The sequence below is a fragment of the Colletotrichum lupini genome, chromosome 7, assembly GCF_023278565.1.
Source record: "Colletotrichum lupini chromosome 7, complete sequence".
Classification (NCBI taxonomy): domain Eukaryota; kingdom Fungi; phylum Ascomycota; class Sordariomycetes; order Glomerellales; family Glomerellaceae; genus Colletotrichum; species Colletotrichum lupini.
The window spans coordinates 4503241-4528478 of NC_064680.1; the positions used below are offsets into that span (position 1 = coordinate 4503241).

The following is a 25238-nucleotide window of genomic DNA, read 5'->3' on the forward strand; positions in this document are numbered from 1 at the left end:
AAATTTTCAGCAACTCCACTAAAAAATTCCCAAGGGACCCCACCACCCGCAAGAGAAAGAACTTCCTTTTCACTGCGCTTGAAGCTCCAACCTCCTGCTCTCAATCCTCTCTAAAAACTTCACCGACTCCAACTCCCGCCCAGTCTACCCCCTTCTCCCTCAGTCTTCCCTTTCTTTTCAATAAGGTCGACGACTGGGCGAGTTCGCGGTCACAAAAGATGGGAACCGGAAAGAAAGAGGCGAGCCGAAAGGTTCGCCAGGGCAAGACCGGCGATGGCATGGGCAATGTCAAGGTCAAGGGCGAAAATTTCTACCGGTAGGTTTCCAACTCTCCCTTGGCTCGGTATGCGCAAGCAGGTTGCTGACGTTACAATGCTACAGCTCTGCCAAGCGGGTGAGGCAGTTGAACATGTACAAGGATGGCAAGCCTCAGCGCAACGCCGACGGCGAGATCACCAAGGCTGCCTCCTTCCAGAGCCGAGAAATCCCTAACGCCCGGATCGAGCCCAACCGCAAGTGGTTCGGCAACACCCGTGTCATCTCCCAGGAGAGCTTGACGGCGTTCCGGAGCGCCATGGCGGAGAAGACCGCGGACCCTTACTCGGTCCTGCTCAAGAGCAACAAGCTGCCCATGTCCTTGATCAAGGATGGTGCCGACAACGTCAACGGCATCAAGCAGCACCAGGCCAAGATGACGATCGAGACGTCCTCCTTCGGAGACACGTTCGGTCCCAAGTCTCAGCGGAAGCGCGTCAAGATTGGCGCCGGTTCCATTGCGGATTTGGCTGGCGAAGTCGACAAGGATCTTGACAAGTTCAACGAGCTCCAGGAGCGGAACAAGCTGCTCAGTGGCCAATCCGGTGGCGCGGACGAGGACGAGAGTCACGTCACCTTGTCGATCGAGCCCATCTTCAACAAGGGTCAGAGCAAGCGTATCTGGAACGAGCTGTACCGTGTGTTGGATTCTTCCGACGTTGTTATCCACGTCTTGGATGCTCGCGACCCTCTGGGAACGAGATGTCGCAGTGTCGAGAAGTACCTCCGCGAGGAGGCACCTCACAAGCATCTCATCTTTGTCTTGAACAAGACGGACTTGGTGCCTACCAGTGTTGCTGTAAGTTTCTCAAGCTCATTATTCTGCCCCCCCCCCCCCCCCCCCCATCCCATACCCCAGTGTCTTTGTCAGGAAGCGTTCCGCACTCTTTGAGTGCTTACAATGGAAGTTCTCCGTTAAACACTGGGAAAATCGAGGGCTGTCTCGCTGTCCTGGTCCTTGGATCAGGGCTGATGGGATCCGTTTTGGATTTCCTATCATGAGACAGAATTGCTTCCGATGAGTTGAAGTCTGCCAGTGCTCTTTCGAGCCTTTCGATGGTGGTATTTCTTAGTAGTGAAGCATACATACCTTCCAGATCATTTTGATTCTTCAACTGTTTGCTTCATGCAGAAGCTAATTCGATACAGGCCCGTTGGGTGAAGCACTTCTCAAAGGACAAGCCTACGCTGGCGATGCACTCTAGTCTGACGAATCCCTTCGGAAAGGGTAGTCTGATTGAGCTGCTCAGACAGTACGCCAAGCTCCACAGCGACCGCAAGCAGATCTCTGTTGGTCTCATCGGCTACCCTAATGTCGGCAAGAGTTCCATCGTCAACACCCTGAGACAGAAGAAGGTCGCCAACGTTGCACCGATTCCCGGTGAAACCAAGGTCTGGCAGTACATCACACTCACCCGCAAGATCTGTAAGTCATCGTTCCATTCCTTTCGACGTACTTCAACATAGAACTAATCTGTCATAGACATGATTGATTGCCCTGGTATTGTGCCGCCGTCGCAGACCGACACCCCTCAGGATCTTCTCCTGAGAGGTGTTGTTCGTGTTGAGAACGTCCACAACCCTGAGCAGTACATCCCTGCTGTGCTCGAGAAGGTGAAGACACATCACATGGAGAGAACATACGGACTCAAGGGTTGGACCAATCACGTCGAGTTTCTCGAGATGCTTGCCCGAAAGGGTGGTCGTCTGCTGAAGCACGGAGAGGCCGACTTGGACGGTGTTGCCAAGATGGTCCTCAACGACTTCATGCGTGGCAAAATCCCTTGGTTCACTCCCGCGCCTGTTGAGGAAGAAGGCACGGAGACTCCCGAGGGCATTGAGGGTCGTGGCGGCAGGCTTGGCGAGATGCCCCAGAAGCGGAAGCGTGACGCAACTGATGTGGCCGAGAGCGTGGCCGATACGTCAATGGGACCCTCCAGTGACGGAGAAGAAGGGGACGATGAGGAGTTTGAAGGTTTCGGGTCTGACGATGACAAGGCTGAGGGCGACAAGTCCTTGGCCGAGGCATCTGAAGACGCAGGTGAGGCCTCGGACGACATGATCCCGCTGGATGACATATCAGACGATGACTCTGCGAGTGAAGATGGTGGTGACGGCGCTGCCTCGGAGACAAGCTATAACACCTCGGTCCGTGCTGTATCGGATCGTAGTGCTAGCAACGCCTCGAAGAAGAGAAGAAAGACAAAGACGTGAAATCCTCAGGCGAGAACCTGCTAGATGAATCTCTTCCGCTGCAACGCCGAAGTTTCGGCAGCCTCACCAGTACAGGTGGGAAGCGGCGAGTCCACTTGAGTTGGGGCTGACTCGGAAAAAAACTAAACGAAACGAAAAGCGAGTTTGGCCGTACGGTCCGCAATCGGGGACCTTCAGGAACCGTCAGGCCTTTGTGCTGTGAAAATCACGGGCCAGCCAGGGCAGTCGTTTCACGACACCTCAATGTTTCCAGACATTGAGGCTGTTCAGCGTCGGCACCTGATTGCGGCTCTGCCGTGGGACGCAGATCCCGGGTTTCCGCCCTTCCCTGTTTCTCCAGCTAAGCACGGGCTCCAGCCGCGGGATGTTTCCCAAAGTTTATTCCCCCGCCATCTCTATCGAGGGATGTTACGCTCAGCGTTGTTACCGTATGATACCCCCAGGTGATCTATCTCGATTGGCAAGTTGCCATCTGTAGATAGATATTGTCCATACCCAAAAGCCTCTTCAAAAAACGAGGTCTCTTCAGTTCAGAAAGAACTGAAGTCGAAACAAAAGAATGCAGAGATAGACATTCAATGGATTGGTCGCCGCCAGTCAGACAAGAATACAAAAACATGATTCACCGATGAAAACTTTGTTCCTGTGCCCTCTTTCCCCTCATGTTCCCTCTTTCGGCTTCTGTCGTTCCCTTTGTCGGTTGTCTCGCCGCGACGTCGGCCCTGCAACTTGAGCAGAAAAAAACAAACAGACATCGGCCAACAGAGAAACGGGGATTCGATGATATTGATTAAAGTTCCGACGTAAGGTTCCTCGTCACGACTAAGCAGGAGAGTTTCCCTCAACGTCCACCCGTCTCAATTAGCGAACCTGGCCCGACTTGACTCTTTCCTCATTGAAAAGCAAAGTTTATTCTTTCTTTCGCTTGTGTCTGCAAAGGAAGGATTTCCTTCTTTTCATCTAGCGTGGAAACGGTCCTTTTCTTCTTGGCTCTCCTACTCTATCTGGCACTACCACCCCCCTCCCCCCTCTCCTTCCCCCTCCATCTCGATTGCGGAAAGAGAAGTGTGTCGACGATCGTCTGATGACTATGAGTCGTGAGAGAAGGTTTATTTAGAGTTCTTACAACGTCCTTCTCCGATTCGAGACTTGGAGGACTCAACTCAACGACAACCAACACACACATACACACGCAGGCGTCTCTTTGGAGGAACAATTCCGACGAGAAGGCAAGTCTCCGTCGACCCCACGTGGACCGTGTAATCCGATGTTTTGCTTGTCTGGTTTCTCTCGCCCTCTTTCCTGTTCCCTCTCTGCCTTGGTTTTTCTCTTTTGCTGGATGGCAGAACACCCCTTGCCCTTGTCCACATGTAGGTACCTCGCCTTGCCTTACCTTGCCGGGTACGCTTCTTTCCAATCTCCTCATGATGAGTCGAACATCGTGGAAACCAAACACACCGGTCTGTCCGTCACACCCCTCTTCCGCCTCCTCTCGTCCCCTCACTTCTCGCCCAACGGTGTGTGTGCCTTCCTTACTCGGATTTTCTGCTCTCGGGTAACTAGTCAAGTCGAAAAAGACTATTTCGTGTTCGCCAGTATTGTATGCGAGGGTGGGTGTGTGTACAGATGTTTGAACCCCGCCTCGCCTTTCCCTTTCGTAGATCGAGACAAGAACGAGGGAACTTCGGCAAATACTCAAACTCCAGGGTGATTTCCAAAAGCATAAAAAGATGAAAGTCTTCCTCCCGCTAAAGTGTGAGTCTCCTTACCTCTTCACCCCTTTTCTTATACGAACACCACCACCTAGCATTCGCTTCTAGTTGTGCTGGAAGAAGGATCAAAAGGCTTCTTCTTTTTTGTAAACCTTACCCAGCACATCATCCTTTTTCTCCCCCTGAACACGGGCCATCATCACGAGGTTGTTACTTTTTGTTTTTACCTCGGAGCCCTAGATTACGGGTTGTCGTCATTCCTAGTAAAACCATCATCAACTCCTAGTCTCTAGCAGACGTGAACGGAGCAACACACATCAAAGCACAGCATAGGAGGACCAAGAGGAAGAAGATGCGTCTTTCTTTAGTTACAGTTGTATCCCTGGCCACGAGCTCTCTCGCTCTAGCCCTCGTGCCCAGGGAGACTAACAACACCATGGATTCGGAACATAACCCCGGAGGTGGAGGAGGAGGCGGCGGTCGCGGTGGTGGAGAGTGTAAGGGCGGTGACAAGCCGCCCGGTATGCCCGGTGGTGGCGGCGGCGGCGGTGGTGGAGGTGGAGGTCACGGAGGCGGCGGCGAGGGCGGAGGCAAGCCTGGTGAAGGCGGCGGAAACGGTGGTGGAGGTGGCGGTAAGGGTGGAGATGACTGCAAGGGCGGTCACGGAGGCAAGCAGCCGCCTGGTATGCCTCCCGGTATGCCCGGTGGAGGTGGTGACAAGCCTCCCGGCATGCCTGGTATGCCCGGTGGAGGCGGTGGTGGTGGAAAGGGAGGAGATGACTGCAAAGGAGGCAACGGAGGCGGTCATGGAGGTGGTGGAGGCGGGGGCGACAAGCCGGGCGGTGACAAGCCTGGCGGCGGTGGAGGTGGTGGAGGAGGAGGAAAAGGCGGCGGCGGCATGACGGAATGCAACTCATTCCGCATGCGAGCCAAGGGCTCCGTCTCGGGCTGGGTCGGCCAACTGGAAAGCGGCCAGCTGAGAATCGGCCTCGAGCCCGTCATCCTCCGCATGGAAAAGGGCGAGATTGTCGATACCCGCCGACGCGGCATGTGGTGGACTCGTAAGTTTTGAACCATTCTACCCTCCACTTCCAATAAACCAGATGGACTAACATATGTGAACAGCCCCTACCGAGACACTCCAGTGCGACCCGGGACAGAAGCCCGACAAGGGTTGGAGCGTAGGCTGCGACGGCAAGATGACGTTCCAGGAGCAGACGCGGTACTTCCAGTGCGAGGCCGAGAACCAGACGTACAACCTGTACAAGAAGAACGACCAGGGCGTCAACTGTGGTGAGATTACGCTCTACATGAGTGGTTGTGGGCGTGGAGAGGGCATGGGTGATAAGCCTCCCGGAGGTGGTGGAGGTGGTGGTGGCCACGGAGGCGGAGGAATGTCTCCTCCTGCTAATGGGACGGCTACCCCTCAGAACGGAACCAAGCCCATGCCGCCTCCTGAAAGGTGATTGTTGAGGTTGAGGATAGCAATCTTGACCACCGGCTGAGGCTTAAGATGTGTGTTGAGCACACTCAGACTGATTAAAGATTGATGTAGAAGGCATCAGTCTTGGGGATGGATCGCTTCAACGCGGGACCACGAGTTTGGTCACGCTTTGCATGCAAGATGTCCCGTATAAAGTAATACAAGGGAAGGATACTTTTCCTAATCAATACATGTATTCATAAACGCTTCGTCGCGATTCTGATGGCTATTTAGATCTGAACCGCAAAGCCAGTTCCCAAAGTAAACCTTGTTCTCCAAGTGAGGAAGAGTTCCATCCAAACTCCTATGACCCAAGTATTGACGATTCATAATCATTCGTCAAAATTTAAATCGCAATATTCGAAGAGACCCGGCTGATCCTCGTCATCCTGGTTCGGAATACCAAGAATGTCATTGGCTTCCTTGACCCAAGACGGCGTCGGACCCGTATTAGGTATCGCAGCCGGGACATCATAGTCATGATCCATGACAGATTGAGTGCCTTCGCCAAGCCTAGCGCCCATCCAGGCATCCTTTGCGTTCGACTTAAGGCGCGGATCCTTTGTTTCCTCGACCTGAGTCGGGGGCATGGCCGGGTTCTATCCGGGACCAAGCACCCACGAAGCGGCGCTCGACTCTACAAAGCCAGTGAACTCGCCCTTCTTGCCCCACTGGGCGGTGCCAGTCTCGCAGGGCTCGACGTCGAGAATGGCTTCGTTGGTGTGAATGTCGTACGTGACCATGTTGCCGTGAGCATCGGGGCGTGTCTCGGCGATAGGGTTGGGCTCGCCAGTGTACGGATCAACGAGGCAGGTGAGGCGGCCGATATCGAAGGGGCCGCGGTAGCCGTTGTGAGCGAGGGTGCGCGCGTTGCCGACTCTGACTGCGATCTCCGCTGGAGGTGGGAGGATGTGCCCGAGTTGAGGGCTCTGGAGCAGGTCCAAGTTCCAAGCCGGGCCCGGGTTCGCGAGCAGGTCGTTCGGGGGCAAGGAAGGAGGCGGGTTGTTGGCTGCGAACGTGTTCATGGATGAGAATGCGTTGAAGAGTTCGTTCGGAGACATGGGAGGAGCCAGGTGGCTGAACGAGGAATCGATGTTCATTCTCATGCTACTCTGAGTCTGATGAACTTGGCTGCTCGAATGGCCGCGGTTTGTAATTATGAGCTCATCGCTGCTCGACTCGTCGGTGGTGCTCTCGAGCGACGGAGGAGGGAAATTGACACTTCGGAGGGCAGAGGGGATCAGGGGGCTGCTCGACTTCAGAAGCTTCTCCCGGCTGGTCATCTTAACGACTGAGGCTCTTCGGTTCTTGTCCATTTCTGTTCTCGAGATAGTAATTAGTGATATGAAAAGACAAGTAAGAGATGATTAGCTGGGATGGGATGAATCTCACGGAGTCGCGCCTTCAAAGGGGCTTGCTGCCCGGACGAAAGCGCTGCCACCATCGGGTTTTGCACCGGACGGCCACTGGGGCTGAATGTCGTCACATTCGCTGCGATTAATTAGCGGAGAAGCGGGCAAGTTCGTAAGCATCGAGGTGAGACGTACGCGACGAGTGCTGCGGAGATGAGAAATTCATCACCGAGTGCTGGGGGACCCCGATCGGGCCGACGGGGCTTGAAGGAATGGATTTTGCTATCTTGATTTAATGAGAAGTGCATCAGATAAATGGTTTTGGCTAATGGGATGAGACTCACGAAAGAATGTTGCAGAAGGGATGGCGGTATCGTCTGATGAGATGGAGTTGTAGATTGGATGTTGGGTCATGAGACCGCTGGGCTCGCTAAGTTTGATCAGCGAGAATTCGACCCGGCCAAGGAGTATGGGAAACGTACCGGGGCGGAGTTGTGAAGGTGAAGAAGGTCTCAGGCTGGGACGGGGAGGTGTCGGCGCCTGGCTACTCGGAGCTCTCCCAGCAGGAATGCTCGCAGGAGCAGCGCCGTCACCGCCAAATGGGCCCATGAATGCGAGAGGAGCACTGTCATTCATGCCGTTTCTTACCGATGTCTCGATCCAATGCCTTACAGTCGTAGAATTTCCACGTATCTGATCCCCTTGATTCTGGATTTCATCTTCACCTGGGTGTCCTGTGTCCTTTCGGTTGAGCCTTTCCAAAATCTTAGCCAGGGTCAGGGTCGTCAGCTTTTCGTTTTGGTCCATCGGTATGCCTATGGCGGGTAGAAATGGCTCCAGTTACTTCGAGTAACGCGAAGATTTTCGTTTCTGTAATTCTTCTGCTCGTTAGCTTCCATTTCTTGGAGGCTCTGTCATCTTGTATTTCGGTTAAGGTTTGATTACATGTCGATGACTTACTTATCCAAGGTAAAATATGATAAGAAAGTGGGACGTAAGAGAGGGATGAACATGTGGAAGAGATGCGGAAAGTAAAAGCGAGATGGATTATGGAAAGGATATAGCTTAAAGGCACGACTGCTTAGCCGTCGTTCAAGGCCTGTCTTCTAGGCCCGTGAGATATCGAGGCACCGAGCCTGACATCGAGAAGAGTCTTGAACACTGTGGAAGAGTCTTGCTCCGAACAAGAACGAACATCGTCTGATTAGTGCATTCATATTGGGTTGCCGTGGCTGTGGTGTATGACCCCAGCTTGCTTAACAAGGGAGCATGAGGCCATGAAGTTATAAGACCTCGATTCCTTTGACGACTTGCGCAAAAGACCAAAGTGTTGTGCTCGCGGTGATCAAGTACTGCTGAGACACATCGATGCTACAAGTCAAGTCAAGATGAGACTTGAGAAGACTATGGAACTTTGGTTGAGACTCAATACAGAGGATGACGAGTAGCTCCCAAATAGAAAGGCGAATAAATATATAGCAAGTAGTATATGGGAGAAGTGACAGAACAAATGAGACGGCAGCATACCGTACATTTGTCTTTGTTCTCATTGTTTCGACTCTCCCTGTGCATGTAGTAAGACTCTACATGTATCCCAGCATGCAACAAGTCATCAAGAGAAAGGATGGGGATGTGATAAAAGTAAGGAAAGATGACTTGAATCCTTTTGTGAGCCAACAGTCCTCGAAATTTACATGTACTCGGGTTCTGCGAACTAGAATGAAGAATAGTTGAATCTTCACCGTGTCTATCAAAATATCTCTATCATTTGTGGTTGGATGAAGTCGAAGAAGCAATGCTCCTCGCTCTGAAGGCTCTGATCGTCATCCAAGTCATCAAATGTAGTCTCCAACTCCAACTCAAACGTGCCAATTCTTTTGTAAGCTGGCACACCGTTCAACGAACTTCCCCCATTCATCTTGACCGGCTGTAGAAGCAGTCCGAGTATAGTCCAGTCGGCAGAGTACCCGCGCACTCTCTTGATCTCCAGTGCCATGTACCCCCCGGAGCCTGCAGACTTGACGTCTACTTCATCTAGGCAATCAAGATGACAGCTGATGTTTCTGGTACTCATGAGCTTCGTCCCTGAGTCAAGAACACCTTGTGAGCTCGGGGGACTGGCTATATCAAAGACATTTTCTGGATCGTCCCTTGAGTCTCCTGTGGGATGATTGATGATGGTGGCCGCCGCAAGCCTCCCATGAAGTCTAAGCCGACCTGAGTCGCCACGGACGTCGCCGTAGGGCGCGTTTTTGTTCACCGGCTCGGCCGAAATAGATACGACTTCGGCGTGGTAGACCTCCGTCGCATCCGTCACATCGCCTTCGAACGTAGGGATTTCCCAACCGTCACCCAAAGCCACGTATGCTCTCACACTACTATCAACTGCGAACCACGACCACGAAGGCCCCTGATAGGCCGCCGCCCGATTTCGTCGCTCATCTTGCTCCACTCTCCAGAGCAACTCGTCGCGGATGCTCCTTTTCCAGAGACCAGCGGCGTATTCATCGCCAGTCAACACAGCAAAGCGCTCCGCGACTCCCGACATGGCCAGAGCGCGATCAGTGTTGAAGGACAGAGTACGGCTGGTGTAGATATCTACCAGTGCGCCCCACGGGGATGGAGTCTTTGAGCAGTAGCCCCAGTTGAAGGAGTCCTGCCTGAGGTCATTGGGCTCTGCAATCTTTCTCCAGCCGTCGGTTGCACCCTCACCGACGTCGAGGCCGTATAGCGTGTCGTTCCCGGTGATTGACGGAATTGGTTCTTGACAGCTCCATCTAGTTTGCCGGGACCCGAACTCGACGATCCTGACAGATAAAAGACGTTCTTGAAAAGTCCACCCCCGCTCGTCAATAGGTTCGTGCCCTGTCTCCATCTCGGCCAAGGTAATCGATCCCAGTTCGCCCTTTTCGGACTGCCAGGAGAGAAGAAATGCTTGATCAGACTCTTTGAAACACTCTCTGTTCTGGAGAAACCCTTCCCACGCAGTCTTGGCTCTGGATGCCATAATGGTGAAGGACGCTTGACCGTAGATGTACGGCATCTTGGCGATTTCCAAAATCTTTTCGTCGTTGCCTTCATCTTGAATGATGCAGAGAGCATCGACCCAGACATACTCAACTCCGAGCTGCGAGCAGACTTTGGACGGCGTCCTGTATCGTCCGAGGCAGTTTTTCAAAGGCAATATCCTTTGTGAACGCCTCTAGCGTAGCCGTCTCGCATTTCACCGTCTGGTTGCCGCCCCAGCAATAGCTCAAAGCCGCGAATCTAGGTAGAGGATTAAGATTCGCCGTATCTCGCAACCGCAGCGAATAGCTCCCTGTTCTAGAGTTGTGATTAACATAAATCAGCCTAATAGGCCTGAGTGCCGACGGCCCAGACTGCGTCTTCAGCTCCCGACACCTTTCGTGCTTATCCTCGCAATCTGCCAGCCATGACTTCACTGCAGGCAGACAACACGCAGGATCATTCTGTATCGGCCGCGTCCAGAAGTCTCTGGCTGCCGGGTTATCATGAGGCGTACATATCTGCAGACCCTTGACCGTCCTATACGAGACGAGCTTTGTGCGCGGGTCCCAAAGCCCAAAGAATTCTATAGTCAGGACGTCTGGAGTGTGGTCACCACCAATACGGAATGGGGGGTTCGTCTCAGCTACGAGTACATAGTCGACGTACCCGTCGCTGCGGCCCTGGACGGCGTGGCGGATGGAAGGAAGCCTGTAGTCCGGGTCCTTGTCAATCTGGCCGTGGAACTGCTCGAGCTCTTCGAGGTCCATCTGGTAGACCTCGCCGGATATGTTGTCGACGCATTCGCCAACGTCTGGTCGTGCGATGCACTCCCCGTCGAGTATCCAGTCTATAAAGGCACATGTTTTCTGCTGGGCTGTGAGAAGATCTGTGAGACTGGTCTCGAATACGATCTTGTTCCACCTGGCGTCGTGTCTGTCGCCCCGGTTCTGGTGCGGGATATCGGCTTCGGCGTGGATGACGAGGAGCCTGCGACACCACTCGCATGAGTGAGACACTGGTGATGGTGAGGGCATGATTGGCGAAGACATCTCGTTATCAAGGCATCATAGTATTGGAAGGGCCCTGAGAGCGAACTCGGCAAACGTTGGCCGTGATAACGAGCTATTGGGTTGACTTCGTAGCCCTACCATTGGCGAGGGGTGTGGACTAGATTGAATCCGCATATCCAATAGGCACTTGACTGTTGATGCGCGATTGTGGATGCCTGCAGACTTGAGCATGTCAGACTATTGACCGGGGGCTTGTCAGTTCAAGGGGTCCCAAAAAGTGGTCTAGATTAACACCTAATCGAATCAGTGGATCAAATCTGCAGCCTGAAGATGGCGATGAAGTTCCAGAAGTTTCTTCGTTGAAGAAGAGTGTATTTATTATACTACCATTTCAAACCGCGAATCACTCACTTCTTGAGAAGATCTTCAACCTGCGAGGTGATGTCCACCATCGGGAAACTAGTCCTGTTCCCAGAAGTCGAGCCCGCAACAGGAGCATCCGCAAAGAACTCCTCAACCATGAACAGACTGTCGCCGACTTGCACCGGAGCAGTGACAATCCCTCCTTGAGCATCGGTGGAATTATTCGGTACCGTGCCAAGGTGCTCGGCAGACTTCCAGGATCCATCTTTTGACCGCAAAACAGTCACGCCTTTGGTATTCTCGGCGATAAGCAACACCTTTCCACCGTACCTTGGTGGAAGATAGATGGCATCGGTGCCCGCTAGCGTCACATTCGGCGATCTCGGTACGAGCACGGGAGCGCCCTTGTCCGCTTTCATGTCGAACCGATAGATCTGGGCGTCCTCGTTATTGTTGGACAGCAGGATATTGCCAGTGGCTGCGAGGCCGGAGAAGCCCATTTTCGTGTGGTCAATCTTCACGGGGAGGTACCACGGGACGACAGCAGAGCCTTGGCGGTCGACTTTCATGATTGTACCCGGGAACGAGCCAACGACGTAGGTGTTTCCGTGGGTGTCGTGCTCAATGTCCTGGAAGCCTCCGTATGCCCCTTTGGTCACGGCCGTGATGTTCTTGTTCCACAGGACCTGCTTCTTTGCCGGGTCGTACTTGATGATGAAGTTGTCACCCGACACGTCTTTGCCGCCGGTATTGAAGGGGGCGGCGGCGTCGACTACAATCGAGACTAGTTTGGTGCGAGTGTCTACCTGCACACCACCAATGTGTAAGGCAGGGTTGTGCGTGATGCCATCGAACGTCAAGATGTCTAGGACGGTGTCCTTGTACGGATCATAAACTACAACGCTAGCGTTGAACAGTGATCTTGCCTCTGCCTTAGCACCATGATTCATGTCTGGGCTTGTACATATAAGCTTACCCAAAGTAGACGATGCAGTTGTTGACGTCCCAGTCCGCATTCTCGGGATAGAGTTGGTACTGTTGAACGACAAAGCTGCCCTTCTTCAGAGGCGGACATTGTCTCGCTGGCTTCGGTGAGCTTTCTGCTTGAGAAATCATGCACAGAAGGAAGGCCAGAGCTACTGCTACGTGCTTGAAGCTTCTCATTGTAAGCTGCGTTGAACGCCACGGGCGTCACGGCAAGTTGCAGAAAGTTAGGAACGAAAGTGGTGAAAGCAATGACGGAAACAAGACTCTAGGCATTTTCAGCGACCAAGACGGATGACCAGCTCCTAAGTATCATCTTTAGATGACGATGAACATGGGTCAAGTAGGCGACTAGACTCCGCTCTCCTCGAAATCCAGGTGGACACTGCTCGAAAGAGCTGCTAGTGGTCATTTACTCATATAAATGCTTGCATTCCCGTCGTGAGGAGAGACGTTGAACGCCACATGGTGCCTGGGACAGGACCCTTGATTAGAAGGGATGACCTTGGATGGCCCGAACCCATCCGGCACCGTCCCTGGATGATAGAACCGGCAGTTATGAAAGCATTGTCTGGGCGTTTGAGGTGACAGGCAGGTTCCGGATGTCGACATCGGCAATGGCCAGACACACAAGCTTTGATCGGAAATTGGATGAATATCGACTCATTCTTCAGTGTTGCATTGGGTTCTTGGGCCACTCAGATTGCGGGACTTCGTCACTGAGGACTTCATTGAAATGACTGTATATTACATCAAGGTTGGTAAGCATTTATTCAACTCGCTTGGGCAGTTTGTCAGTCAAAGTAATATAAGAAGCTCAACGGCAAAAGTAAGCAAGGTGGCACTTCCCCGTATGAGGAGGTCGTGGTTTTGCGCTGGCCCACTTGGAGATAGAACTGAGATGTTCGGCGAGCCCTGTAGCTTCCCCTTCGATGGCCATTAAGTTTGCAGCAAGGTCCACCTGTCGAACTTTACAAAGTTTGACGAAGCTTTGGGGAGAGGTGCCGACCAATCAATCCGACGTCAGCGAGGCGGCGCAACGTGGAAGCAAGGAAGAGTCGTAGCAGACATGATGGTTGTGAAGTCAAGATTGAGAGGCTTTGAGGTCACAAAAAGACCAACTATGATATGGCGGCTGATGAAGCATGTGAAGATGGCAATTGGATGCAAAAACACTGGATTGATGAAAAGCCCATGAAGATTTGCAAGTGAATGAATGTTCCTTCCTACTTTCCTGTGCTCCTTCCTGCGTGCAACGGTTGGACCCACTTGGCGCGCTGTTAAGCTTCTGGCCCTTTCTCGCTGGTTTATCCAAAAGGGGACACAAGGTACCTACCTTACTTGTAGGTAGCTAGGCGATAAGCGGCAGGTACGTATGTAAACAAATAACGGGTCTTCGGCGCTACCTAAGCTGCCGCACTGCGGGGATGCTTCTAGCGGGGTGTACCTAAGTATCTCATTCTATGGTTCTTGAATGCTTCAATTCTTCCATTCCCATATTCCTTTTCATCAGGCTTTCTTATTATCGTTGACGAGACCGCTCTGATTCGATAAGAAGATGCAAATACCCTTCCGCTGATACTAATTCGGTTCATGCTTGATTACTTCCTGGTCCTCGCCTTTTGGTAAGACTTCCCAGGTCTTTCTAATCGCCGTTGCGCGGATCCAAGCAATTATTCAACAAGTGGTCAGCACTTGGAACTCTACTACCACCCATCACCTTGCCAAGACTTGCCAATGAAATGACCCGAAAGGTCGAGGTCGGCCATCGGGCGAAAACTAGCAGGCCACCAGGTCTGGGTCCCATCTCTCTCTCTCTCTCTCTCTCTCTCTCTCTCTCTCTCTCTCTCCCCGTACCTCTTCCATCCAGGCGGCAGCAGCGAGACACGCATCTCGACTTTCACCAACTCCAGCCTCCTTGATTCAGACAAGGGCCCTAATCATATACGAAGTCCAATAGCGGAATAGGCCGTCTCGGCTACACTTGGTAGAAGCAGTTATCGTCACATTGGCCGCTGACCCATCTGCCGGTGGAAGATCAATTTGATCAATTCTTCAATGGCCATCCAAGACCGACTCCCAGAGCACGGGTCTCGTCGCGAACTTACGACACCAAGTTTGGCATGAAGCAGAGGGGCGTTTTCGATGAGCATCTCATCTATCAGTAACCGTACTCCCTAAACCATGCGCCTCGGCTGGTTTCCCTGGCCAGCCACACGTGGACGAGCCATGGGGTTGGCTGCCGTTCCCACTGAGATCGCCAGCATCCAAGGGGGGCTCCATCTATGATCTGGGCCGAGCCATAGGGGCTTAAGCCACTCGGCATCGCCCCTGAGAAAGCTTACTTCTGCTCAAGCGTTCCCGCATGTATCCGTTTTACCCAACCGCCAAACGTTGTGTGCCGCGATTTGTCAATATTCGGCCTCCCTTTTTCGACTTATCTTCCCCTCCATCTCCCCAGACCACACGATATGCCTCATGATCCGCTCGCTTCTCCAAGTGGACCAAAGAAGATCTTACAACGTCGTGAGTAAGAGATCGTACGGCTCGTCCCACGTATCGCGTAGCGTACAATGGCTCTACGGAGTACTTTAGAGAGGTTGGAATCCTCAGAAAGAGGGTACCAGCGCGTTTCTTCTGGTAGCCAAGACCCTGGGCAGGGTGTTTCGCAGCATGCCTAGCTCAATGGAACATGTCTAGCCCTCCGAGGCATCCCTTTTCTGATATGCAGAACCGGCGCTTGTGCAGGCTGACAGGTCGGTTGTTGAATGCGACGCCAAATCTGTACCTATGGCCGTCGCACAAGTGTTATCTGATATTCCTAGCCACTTGGGCGAGAGATGGTCCAGTTGCAGCTCTTCCGTCCCAAGACATGGCGTATTAGAAGCACAATGTCACCCACCAAGACCGTCTTATCGTCTGCCTCCTCGATTTTCTACATATTTCGTCCGTTGTGTCGCATTTCACAGACGTCTTGCGTCGGACTGCTACTGTCTTGCTTTCCGTTTCGAATTTGATCTTCCTCCTCTTTCGCCCTTTCGATTCCAGCGTTTCCAGCAATCCCGCTGTTTTAGTGGTATTCGCGTCTCGATATCACCAATTCCACGCCTTTTTGCACCGGCTGGCTACAGGCAGTCAATTCCTCTGGTTGTAAACATCTGCAATGAAGGCATTTCTTGCACGGGATAGAGTTGCCGAATCGGCCTCTACGTCCGATGACGAGACCGTAGTCGCCGTACAAGATGGAGTCCGCTTGAATGCCGCGGGCTACAAGGATCAATTAAATCGCCAATATGGGTTCTTTGGACTGGCAAGCATGGCTCTGACGGTGGACAACGCCTGGGTTGCCTTGGGATCGTCCATTTCTGTGTCAATTCGTAAGTTCCACTAGACGCTTATTGCTTGCAAGCCGGACGTTGTAACGAGCCGGGATCAATTTAGTCAACAGTGGCCCACCCGGCATCATTTACGGCCTCCTCGTCGCCGTCTTTTACTACTCCCTCATCGGCTTGAGTTTATCAGAGGTTTGTCTTACTAATCCCAGTCTCTTTATCCCTCCTCTCGTTTGCAAAGCAATGTGAATAACAACGAGTGACACCTTTCTCCAAGCTCGCTTCATCAGTCCCCACGGCGGGCGGCGTCTACCACTGGGCCACCATCGCCGGCGGTCCTCGCTGGGGCCGAGTCCTCGGTTTCTTCACCGGGTGGATCAACTTCTACGGCTGGCTCTTCTCGCTCGCAGCCCTGCTGCAGATCTCGAGCAATGTGGCCGTGAGCATGTACGCCGTCTGGAACTGGGACACCTACGTCAGCCAGCCCTTCCACGTCTTCATCGGGTACCTCATCATCCTCTGGGGGTGCGCGGCCTTCATTGTTTTTGCCAACAAGTATGCTCCGTACACCCAGCAAGCCGGAACGATATTCGTATTGATCGGAGGCGTCGTCACCATTATCGTTCTGGCGGCGATGCCGAAGCAACATGCGAGTAATCACTTTGTATGGGGCTCTTTCGACGAGAATAATGCCACAGGGTGGTCAGGGGGCGTTGCTTTTCTCCTGGGTGTTCTCAACGGCGCCTTCACGATTGGAACTCCTGACTCGGTAACCCACATGGCTGAAGAGATGCCACATCCCAAAAAGGATCTCCCAAAGGCTATCCTTTTGCAGATATCCCTGGGCTTCGTTTGTTAGTCAACAGTCTGCCAATATGTCGAGCCCACTACTGACCATTGATAGATGCCTTCTGCTTCGCCGTCGCATTGTCGTACGCAATCACGGACATTACGGCTCTCCAAGGAGGCTTCAACTCTTTCCCGCTGACCAACATTTACGTGCAAGCCACTACCAGCAGCGATGGAATCCGAAACCCAGGCGCAGCGTTTGGTCTGCTATTCATCATGCTGGGCTGTACGCTGACGTGTTGCGTGGGCCTGACTTTGACGGTGAGATCACCATCCACTTGAGCTTGTGAAGTTCCAGTCGCTGATATCGTTCTCAGGTTTCGAGAACCTACTGGGCGCTCGCACGCGATAATGCTGTGCCACTATCCAATGTCTTCGCTCAGGTTAATGAGCGCCTGAGCTGTCCTATTTGGTCAACCTTGTTTGTCTGTACGTCACCGCGTTCTCGTCCTTTTCCAACCTCAAGACTTTGGAGACTAACATGGATCATCCAGGCGTCGTCGCAACCGGACTGGGCGCCATACCCCTCGGAAGCTCAGCAGCCTTCCTAGCACTGGCAAGCTCGTTCATCATTCTGACATCCGTCTCATACGCCATCCCATTCGCAGCGAACATGCTCTCGGGGCGAAAGTACTTCCCTCGTGGACCCTTCCATCTGGGAAAGGCGGGATACATCATCAACGGAATGGCCGTGCTATTCATTGTCTTGTTTGATATTATGTTTTGTTTCCGTAAGTCCTTGTTCGTTCCATAACTCTGGCCAAACCTTAACGAGTATATCAGCATTCGTGTTGCCCACAACAGTAGCGACGATGAACTGGAGTGCAGTCATTCTGGTGGGAACTGTGGCGATCACGGGACTGTGGTGGGCGGTCCACGCGGTCCATCATTATCCTGGACCCAAGGTTATGGATCTTTACATTGCTACCGAAGGTGTAAGCCCTGTCGCCACGGAGAAGAACACCATGGCTGTCGCTTCGTCAGAGTTGAAGGAACCTCACGCATTGCAATGAATATGCTGGGACTTATCAGAGAAGAAGGTAGTTGATGGAATTAAGATATGATGAGTCAGCTTATATTGGTTCTCAAAGCTCTCTGAACAGGAGGGACCAAAGATCATATCTTGACGTCTTCCTCAAAAGCACACCGAAAAGCACACCGAGAGCGCGGTAGGAAACCGGTGAATTGACCAACCAGACACGACGGAACTCATCTTACGATACGTACCCCAGAAATGGATGCGTCATGGTCCCTGTCATCCTTATCGATAAGAAATCTATCGTTTGCCGCAAAGAATCTCGAGCTTCCTCGGTCGCATTTCTCTCTTTCCCACCAATTCTTCCACATCATTCTGCCCCCCTTCGTTCACTCTCTCCTCTCAATCTTCGCCCACACCACTATACGCACCAGCTTCGGCACAATGGGATCATCCTCTTCAAAAGCCGCGCAAGGCGCCGCGCGCAAATTCCCGACCCGCGCTCCGGGCGCTGTACCACCACCGTCAACCGCCGCGAGAGCAGCTCCCGCTGCCCCTCCGACGCAGCCCGCGCAGGCTCAGTCGCGGGCGAAGACGGCGACACTCAAACCAGAGGGTTCGTCTTATTCTATAGATAGCGGACTTGTATTACCTTCATGAATCCAAAGCTGACCGCCACCACCCAGATCTCACATCCGCCACAACCACCACAAATCCCGAAGTCACCGCCGAATTCTCCTCGCGCCTCCGCCAAATGGGCATCGTCCAGCCGAACCCGACCTTCTCCTCCACGTCAACAGCCAGCGCCGGCCCCGGTCCCGTCGCAGGCAGCCGCCCCGGCCCAAGTCCTCACGCCGACTTGATCCAGAACCCGGGCCCCTTATTCCCTTCCACATCCCGCAACGCGACGCTCGGCACCCTCGAAGCCAGGCGTCGGCTGCAGCAGAAAGCCGATGCTGAGTTTGACGGGCTCGGACGCAGTAGCAGCGGCGGCAGAGAGTTTCTGGATTTGAAGACGATTATCCAGATGCACCTCATGCGCGAGAGGGGACACTCGCCCGCTGAGATTGAGGCGAGGTTAGATTTGAAGGCTGGGGTTGTTGCGAGGTTGGGTCGGGTTGGGATCACGTCGCCTGCTTGAGTTGGCTTTCACGCACAGAGAGAGTGTTTGTTGAAAGTTGTTGAAGGTGTATAAAAAATGTAATTATAGGTATACTGCTCTATGAAAACCGCAAAAGCTCCCAAACTCCTCCATAGTCTTTGGAAATAATTAACGACTAATCATCAAAAGACCCAAAATCAATCATTAAACCCGCTTTTTCTTTGTCCAGTCAGCCCCGGGGTGTTTACCAGGCACAGTGTCCGCCGTCGATGCGCAGGTCGCTGCCCGTCATGAAGCTGCTGGCGTCGCTGAGAAGGAACACGGCGGCGCCGCGGTACTCGCTAGGCTGGCTGAGCCTGTTGAGCATGTTGTGCTTGGGCCACTCGACCTTGCGCTCCGGGTACTCCACGAAGAGCGCCTCGACCATGGCGGTGACGATGTAGCCGGGTGAGATGGTGTTGACGCGGATGCCGTGGGCGCCCCATTCGGCGGCCAGGTTACGGCCGAGCTGCAGGACGGCGGCCTTGGATGCGTTGTATGCGCTATAGTACCAGTGTCAGCCATTTTGATACTGTTTTGATGGAAATCAAGTTTGTTGGTATAATAAAACTTACGGGCAGATCAACCCCCTGTTGGCAACGGTGCCGCTCATGCTGGCAATCAAGACGATGCTGCCGCCGGTGCCGAGGCGAACCATCTGGCGCGCGACGGCCTGGGCGGTCATGAAGGAACCAGTGACGTTGACGCCCATCATGCGGTCGACGTCCTCGGCCTTGTACTCGAGCGCGGGGGTCTCCTGCTGGATGCCCGCGGCGGCGATGAGGCCGTCCATGCGGCCGTGCTGGTTGGCGATGCCCTCGACAATGTCGTTGAGCTGTGCGACGTCGCGGACGTCGACCTGGTGGTAGGAGAGCGAGGTGCCGAGCTCGGCGGTGGCGCGGAGGGCGACTTTTTCAAAGTCGGGGTCGGGGGTAGGGAGGCGGTCGATGGCGTGGACTACGGGGTCAATGTTAGTCTTGCGCTTTGCATTTGTGTAATGACACATCTATAGAGCATACGTCTCTCTTGAAGAAAAGACAGGGAGGAAGAGAGAGTTGAAGATTGTTAGAAGAGTTGATTCTTTACCTATTGCGCCAGCTTCGAGGAGGGCCTCAGCCTGGGTGAGACCGAGTCCGCGCGCGCCGCCGGAGACGACAATGACCTTGCCCTGGAGGCTGAACTCGGGGAGGCCGCGAGCGACCTGGGGGGTCGTGGCGCCGAGGCCGAGGGACTTGGGGGTCGAGTTGAAGCTCCTCTCCTGCGCGACGAGGGGGTTTGCGGGTGCCACGACGGGGGCTTCGACGGGCTGTACTGCGAGTCTGGGAAGTTTCCTTGGGGTCAGATGAGGTCCAATGAGACGGAGTGGTCGGACGCGGGTTAGGTACCGTGACATGTTGCTGCCGGCTTCAACGAGAGCTGCGGGAGACATTTTTCTTGTGCTGTGTGTTTTTGGTGGAGGTTCCTGGATAGGAGAATGGGAGGGAAGAGGCCTTCTTTTTGGCTTCTTCAGGTATCTAGATGATGCGGTTGGTTCCGTGAGAGGTAGTTTGATGACGGAGGTGGTTGATACTAGTTAAGACTAAGACGGGCCGAGATGGGAGGGTGTGTTGGACCAAATGGGTTGATAGTTGAAAGCCAATGGAACTCTGATAGAGCTTGCTTGTTGTCTATAAGACGAGAGGAGTGATGATGATGTAAAGTGTGTGGGATAGTGAAGAGAGACTAAGTGATTAGGACACCATCGTGAAGTCGTCCTCTTATACATCGTCGAGCTCTACCTTTCACCCTTTTCCCAATGGGATGAGCTTCCCCGCACCCACGTCTCGTCCCATTGCTTCCCACGCCTCTCACACCCCCTCACCGTCTAAGTTCTTCCCGTCATGCCATGACCCTTGGCCCATGGTCCATTACCCCCCATGGCAAGATCAAGATCAGCAATCCCGAGCAACAATGAGCATCCGTTTTAGCAACCAACGGGCTAGCGCCGGCCGTGGCGGGCGAAGGAACAAGGGGATGGGATTGGACTGAAGGGGGAGCTTGCGTTATGGTGAGCTGTCTAGGATTGTCTATACTAGGTCGTATGTATCGTCTCTGCCGGTTCCGGAAATGGACTGGTGACGAGACGTCGGGCTCGCTCGTGTGCCGTCAAGTTACCGGTAACAGATACCTACTGCAGTGTGTCTATCTAGTGCGTGGTATCAAGCTCCAAGCTCCCTTCGCCTCATCTTTTCTTAGAAACGGAAACCCCTCGCACCACTGTTTTTTGCTCCTCGTTGGAGTCTCTGCGGGACCTGCAAATCTAAGGTTTGTTCGTCCACGCCGGCGGGTACGTTTCGTTGCATGCCATGGGCAGCATGTGCAGCAATGGAGCTCCAGACTTCTCTCTCATCGAGGGCTGGAACCTTCAAAGATGGGTCTGCGATGTCCGAGACAGGTCATGCGGGATGTCAGATTTCAGAATAGAGATTGGAACGCCCCCGCCTTGCCCCCGTGTTCCCGTGTCTCTGTGTTTTTGCGTGGACTCCCCCCGGTTCCCTGGTTCTAAAACTGCTTCTAAAAGCTCCGGGAAAGCAGTTGGACGCGCTCCCGCGTGAGAGTCTAGTCTTTGCTTAGGAGAGAGACATGGGGCCATGGGAACATGGGGGCGGGCAATCGGGAATACTCCACCTTTGGACCCCTCCGCTCGCGGCGGAAACTCAACCGGCTGCCCGCGGTGCGGAAAATCGGTTGGTTTACCGAAAGAACCACATCAGGATTCACCACTTTTTTCAAGTTTTCACTGGCATGAAACGGAAAATGGCAGATTCAACTACCACCCGTTGGGCTGCGAGACACCCCCGACATGTCTGAACTCCAGTCTCTATGTTTCTGAAAAGGGCTCTGGTAAGGCTTTCGTGGGGCTTGGCTCCATTTCTCATTCCCAAACTCATATCTGGCCACAGCCGCCACACTATTGGGACGGAACTGCGGATGTTTGTTGCTTGAGCACTCAGACTGTCAGAGACTCAGAGTTGTATCGTGAAGCTTCGTGAGAATGGAGCAGAAAAAATCAAGGGACCTAAACTGGGTCTAAACTGCAACGTAGGGTCCAGAACTCATATCCACCCCCATTCTCATCCCTGCCTCTGAGTTTCCAGAGTCCAGACCAACATTCACAGATACCTGAGTAACCTTACCTGGGCGGCGGAAACCTACACGTCGGTACACATCCAGATAGCCACTACTGCGCACGCTAGACACTTGGACTGCGCATGTCAACCAAACAGAGACTAATACGGTAAGGTAGAGAGTTTCGAGCGGTGGGGAGACAGCTGCGTCCGGGGGAGAAATGCGGAGTGCAGTGTTGCTTTGCGCATGCGGTCCCGGTCCACCGGATTGCTCCTTTAGGAAATCCGAGCTGCTCATCCCTTTCTCGTCCCTCCTTGATCCCTCCTCGTCCCTACTCACCCCTACTCACCCCTACTCCATGCCTTTGCTCACTGATACCAGAGTGGCAGAAGCTCAGAACGAGTATCAAACTATTTGCCTTTTGTGGTCATGTGTGTTGTATCTCACTGCCTGCGCCACCAACAAACTGGAACCCAACAAAATGAAGAAGCAAAACCCAAAGATCGGTCAGCAAACCCATCATTCAAATGTCAGACAATTCAAGCATATGATGTCTTCGTGACGCCGCAGGATCAGCTTGCCCCTCCTTCACCCCATCCTCCCCCTATCCCGTGCTCGGCTCCGTACGGATATCCCGTAGGCTATCCCGTACCGCAAGTCCGCAACCTGGTACCCCGGGGCCAGAACAACACAACGCGCAAGCCTGCGAGTGTTTAATGCTCTCGTGACTCTCGGGACCATCGTGAACTATGCCGACACCTCCGGCCATGACCCAAAAGACCACTTATCCTCCAGCCTCTGCACCCCGGCGCCGCTATCGCCATCGCCCTCGCCGCCCCCTTCCCTGGCGATCCACCGCTGCACGCCCCAGAACGCCTTGAGGTACGATATTCCCAGCGCAAAGTCCTCGAACCCGATCGATAGCCCCGTCACGGCCATCTTCCTCCTCACGAATCTGCCCTTGGCATCCGCCGCAGCGTTCGGGGCCGCCACCAGCATCACCCAGAGGAAGATCCCCGGGATCCCCTTCCACGTCGTCATGCTCACGCTCGTCAGGCTGGCGTACGCTGCCTGGAGCATATCAGCGTCGTCGAACCGCGAAATCTGGTGCAGAGACTTGATGGACCAGCTGTAAATCACGGCGGCGATCCTGACAGTCTCGAGGATCCGTTCCTTTTCGGTGGAGGGGGAGGAGGCGACTTGTGTGGGTCTCGTTGCTGCCGTTGCTGTGCCTTGTTCCCGCAGCTTTCCGTATAGCCACGATGCGGTTGATCGAATCTTTGATTTCCTCGACGCCGACGCCATCGCCGATGCCGATGTGACGGAATCTGTGAGGAACCGCACGTCGTCTAGAATATTGGCCGTCGCGCTGCAGATGCCGAGCTTCTCTGCGATACTCTCGAATCGCGGTGCGGGCGCCAGTAAGGGGCTGTCATAACAGTCTGGCCATGTTGTCGGGACGGGTATCTCCTCGTCACGGGCTGGATCATTTTCCAACCAGTAGAGATCCGTCTCAAAGGCACACGCAATCTCATAATCAGTCCTTTTGGATGGCATGAGCATAACTTTTTATGACTTGATACGAACTCACTTACAGAATTATGATCGATTCGCCTACTACATCTCTCAGCCCTCGCATGCCTTTACGGAGTTTAATCATGCGCTTGATGCCTCTCATGTGAGCAAACATGCTCTCGTCGGCTCCCCAAAACCACTTTGAGAGGAAAATCAGCTTCCAGTTGAGAATGGTTCACAAAGCTGTCACCGGGACAAGACGCTGCACTCACCTCCATGACGACCAGATTCACAATGCACCGGACCATCTCAACCGCGATAGCGTCGAACGGTCGCCGCATGTAGTCCGCTATCATTGACAGCACCCAGGACTTTAGGGCGAGCGACTCGGGGCTCTTTGCCACTTCCGTCCCTCGCGCAAGCGACTGGGTCATCGAGGACATGAGGATGCCGATATTGGGAAACAGAGGGGATTGCAGCATCCACGGCAGGACCTCTTTGAGGAACACGGGCGGCTGGCTCTGACCGTCAATCGATACCATGTTAGGTGCGACGAATTGGACGTCTGTGGGCGGTCTCGTCAGCTACCAATGCTCCAAGGGTGATGATACTGGCGATCTTACAGAAATGTAAAAGCTCCGTCGTTCTGGGACCTTCCGGGAGTGGCATGCCGTGAAGGGTCGTAACTTCCGTGAGGATGCCACCGATGGATGCTATGCCATTGTGAAAGAAGGCCTGGGGGTCCCCATCTCCATCGAGAAAGAGGTTGGCGCGAGTCTTGCTCTCCAATACGGCCCTCTCCTCTTCTCGATGGCCCTCACAGCAGTCTCCCCCGTGGCTTGCGTGATCATGAGTCGCAAGGCACCTCGACCTGAGCTGTTCCCTGCACCGATTTCGAACGGGAAGTCGACCCGGTAAGCCCAGAGACGCGATACCGGGTAACGAAGTGGCACATGGACCGTGTGAGGTTACCTCTGCCTGCTTCCCTGATTTCGAGGGAAGCGAGGATAGGTCAAAGGTGAGGACCTGTGTCTCGTACACGGGTTTCGGGAGACATGGCCCAAGTTGGACAATGGTACACTCCACGGGAGGGAAACGCCTCGAGCAGTTGACGCACTGCGTCTCGGACTGTCGTATTATGCACTATGACATGTCCATTCTTTCAGTATTGCATGAACTCGATGGGATTCAAATGATCAGGTTCGGGTCGTTCCTGGGCATGTAATACCGTTACATAGCGGGTGACTTGGTGTTGATCTGTGTTGGACTTTTGGTCAACTCACCTTCTGCTTCCGCCTTTGACACTCGGTGCACGATTTCTGGAGCCTCGCCCGTCTCTTCGCGGCGGTCGGCGGCTTTGACGATTCAGAGGCCATGATACTCGATTCATGATACTCAACTCGGCATGTTGAAGATGAAGCAAAAGTGAGAGGGGAGCGAAGCACTAGGTCCGGCCTTTGAACCACTGACACGCCCTCAATTCAGCCACGGCTGAGAGCTGAATGAGATATAGGTCCATGTCTCGATTGAGAGATAGTACGGGATAAGATGAGTGGACGAGCACCTGAACCAACAGGGCGCTTTTGACATTCTCTCAACACATTGTTTGCTCTGCCTCATTTGTCCCTTTTCGGATTGATGCATTTTGATGCATTCAGCGCCGACTTTCCCCCCTCATTTTGTGTCTCACGAAGGTCACGTACGATTCGACGATTTGTTTCCGTTACTGTGAGGCGTCGGCCTTTGGAGAGATCGACACCAGCTGGCGGCGCTTACTTGCATGAAAAGGCTGCCTGCGGGACAAGACACGGTCTGTGGGTGGGAGTATCCCCGGCGGTGAGACGGGATGGAAGATGCGAGATGAACCTGGCTTTT

At 53.6% G+C, this 25238-nt stretch overlaps 8 protein-coding genes across 8 annotated transcripts; 3 read left to right on the forward strand and 5 right to left on the reverse strand.

The window, feature by feature from the left end:
* Positions 1-218: 218 nt before the first annotated feature.
* CLUP02_14377 (NGP1NT domain-containing protein) lies at positions 219-2529 on the forward strand (the record flags this gene model as incomplete). Its single annotated transcript, XM_049293306.1, has 4 exons — positions 219-316; positions 382-1114; positions 1465-1741; positions 1799-2529. 4 exons carry the CDS (start codon positions 219-221, stop codon positions 2527-2529), a joined length of 1839 nt encoding a protein of 612 aa, XP_049150452.1.
* A 1730-nt stretch (positions 2530-4259) lies between these two features.
* On the forward strand, positions 4260-5707 carry CLUP02_14378 (PAP2 superfamily protein; the record flags this gene model as incomplete). The annotated part of the gene is made up of 3 exons (XM_049293307.1): positions 4260-4284; positions 4538-5302; positions 5367-5707. 3 exons carry the CDS (start codon positions 4260-4262, stop codon positions 5705-5707), a joined length of 1131 nt encoding a protein of 376 aa, XP_049150453.1.
* Positions 5708-6056: 349 nt separating this feature from the next.
* On the reverse strand, positions 6057-7883 carry CLUP02_14379 (uncharacterized protein; the record flags this gene model as incomplete). The annotated part of the gene is made up of 4 exons (XM_049293308.1): positions 6057-6299; positions 6366-7042; positions 7117-7215; positions 7421-7883. 4 exons carry the CDS (start codon positions 7881-7883, stop codon positions 6057-6059), a joined length of 1482 nt encoding a protein of 493 aa, XP_049150454.1.
* A 274-nt stretch (positions 7884-8157) lies between these two features.
* On the reverse strand, positions 8158-8626 carry CLUP02_14380 (uncharacterized protein; the record flags this gene model as incomplete). Its single annotated transcript, XM_049293309.1, has 3 exons — positions 8158-8212; positions 8272-8331; positions 8400-8626. The coding sequence occupies 3 exons, from the start codon at positions 8624-8626 to the stop codon at positions 8158-8160; spliced, it is 342 nt and encodes a 113-aa protein (XP_049150455.1).
* Positions 8627-8826: 200 nt separating this feature from the next.
* CLUP02_14381 (uncharacterized protein) lies at positions 8827-12622 on the reverse strand (the record flags this gene model as incomplete). Its single annotated transcript, XM_049293310.1, has 4 exons — positions 8827-10228; positions 10458-11072; positions 11507-12361; positions 12435-12622. 4 exons carry the CDS (start codon positions 12620-12622, stop codon positions 8827-8829), a joined length of 3060 nt encoding a protein of 1019 aa, XP_049150456.1.
* Positions 12623-15605: 2983 nt separating this feature from the next.
* CLUP02_14382 (choline transporter) lies at positions 15606-18740 on the forward strand (the record flags this gene model as incomplete). The annotated part of the gene is made up of 9 exons (XM_049293311.1): positions 15606-15819; positions 15884-15966; positions 16052-16628; positions 16679-16884; positions 16941-17052; positions 17118-17354; positions 17431-17558; positions 17918-18215; positions 18286-18740. 9 exons carry the CDS (start codon positions 15606-15608, stop codon positions 18738-18740), a joined length of 2310 nt encoding a protein of 769 aa, XP_049150457.1.
* A 205-nt stretch (positions 18741-18945) lies between these two features.
* On the reverse strand, positions 18946-20169 carry CLUP02_14383 (short-chain dehydrogenase; the record flags this gene model as incomplete). Its single annotated transcript, XM_049293312.1, has 3 exons — positions 18946-19243; positions 19316-19697; positions 19827-20169. 3 exons carry the CDS (start codon positions 20167-20169, stop codon positions 18946-18948), a joined length of 1023 nt encoding a protein of 340 aa, XP_049150458.1.
* Positions 20170-22595: 2426 nt separating this feature from the next.
* Positions 22596-25007, reverse strand: CLUP02_14384 (uncharacterized protein; the record flags this gene model as incomplete). The annotated part of the gene is made up of 7 exons (XM_049293313.1): positions 22596-23391; positions 23444-23580; positions 23636-23928; positions 23987-24201; positions 24253-24506; positions 24647-24818; positions 24928-25007. The coding sequence occupies 7 exons, from the start codon at positions 25005-25007 to the stop codon at positions 22596-22598; spliced, it is 1947 nt and encodes a 648-aa protein (XP_049150459.1).
* Between the last annotated feature and the right edge of the window lie 231 nt (positions 25008-25238).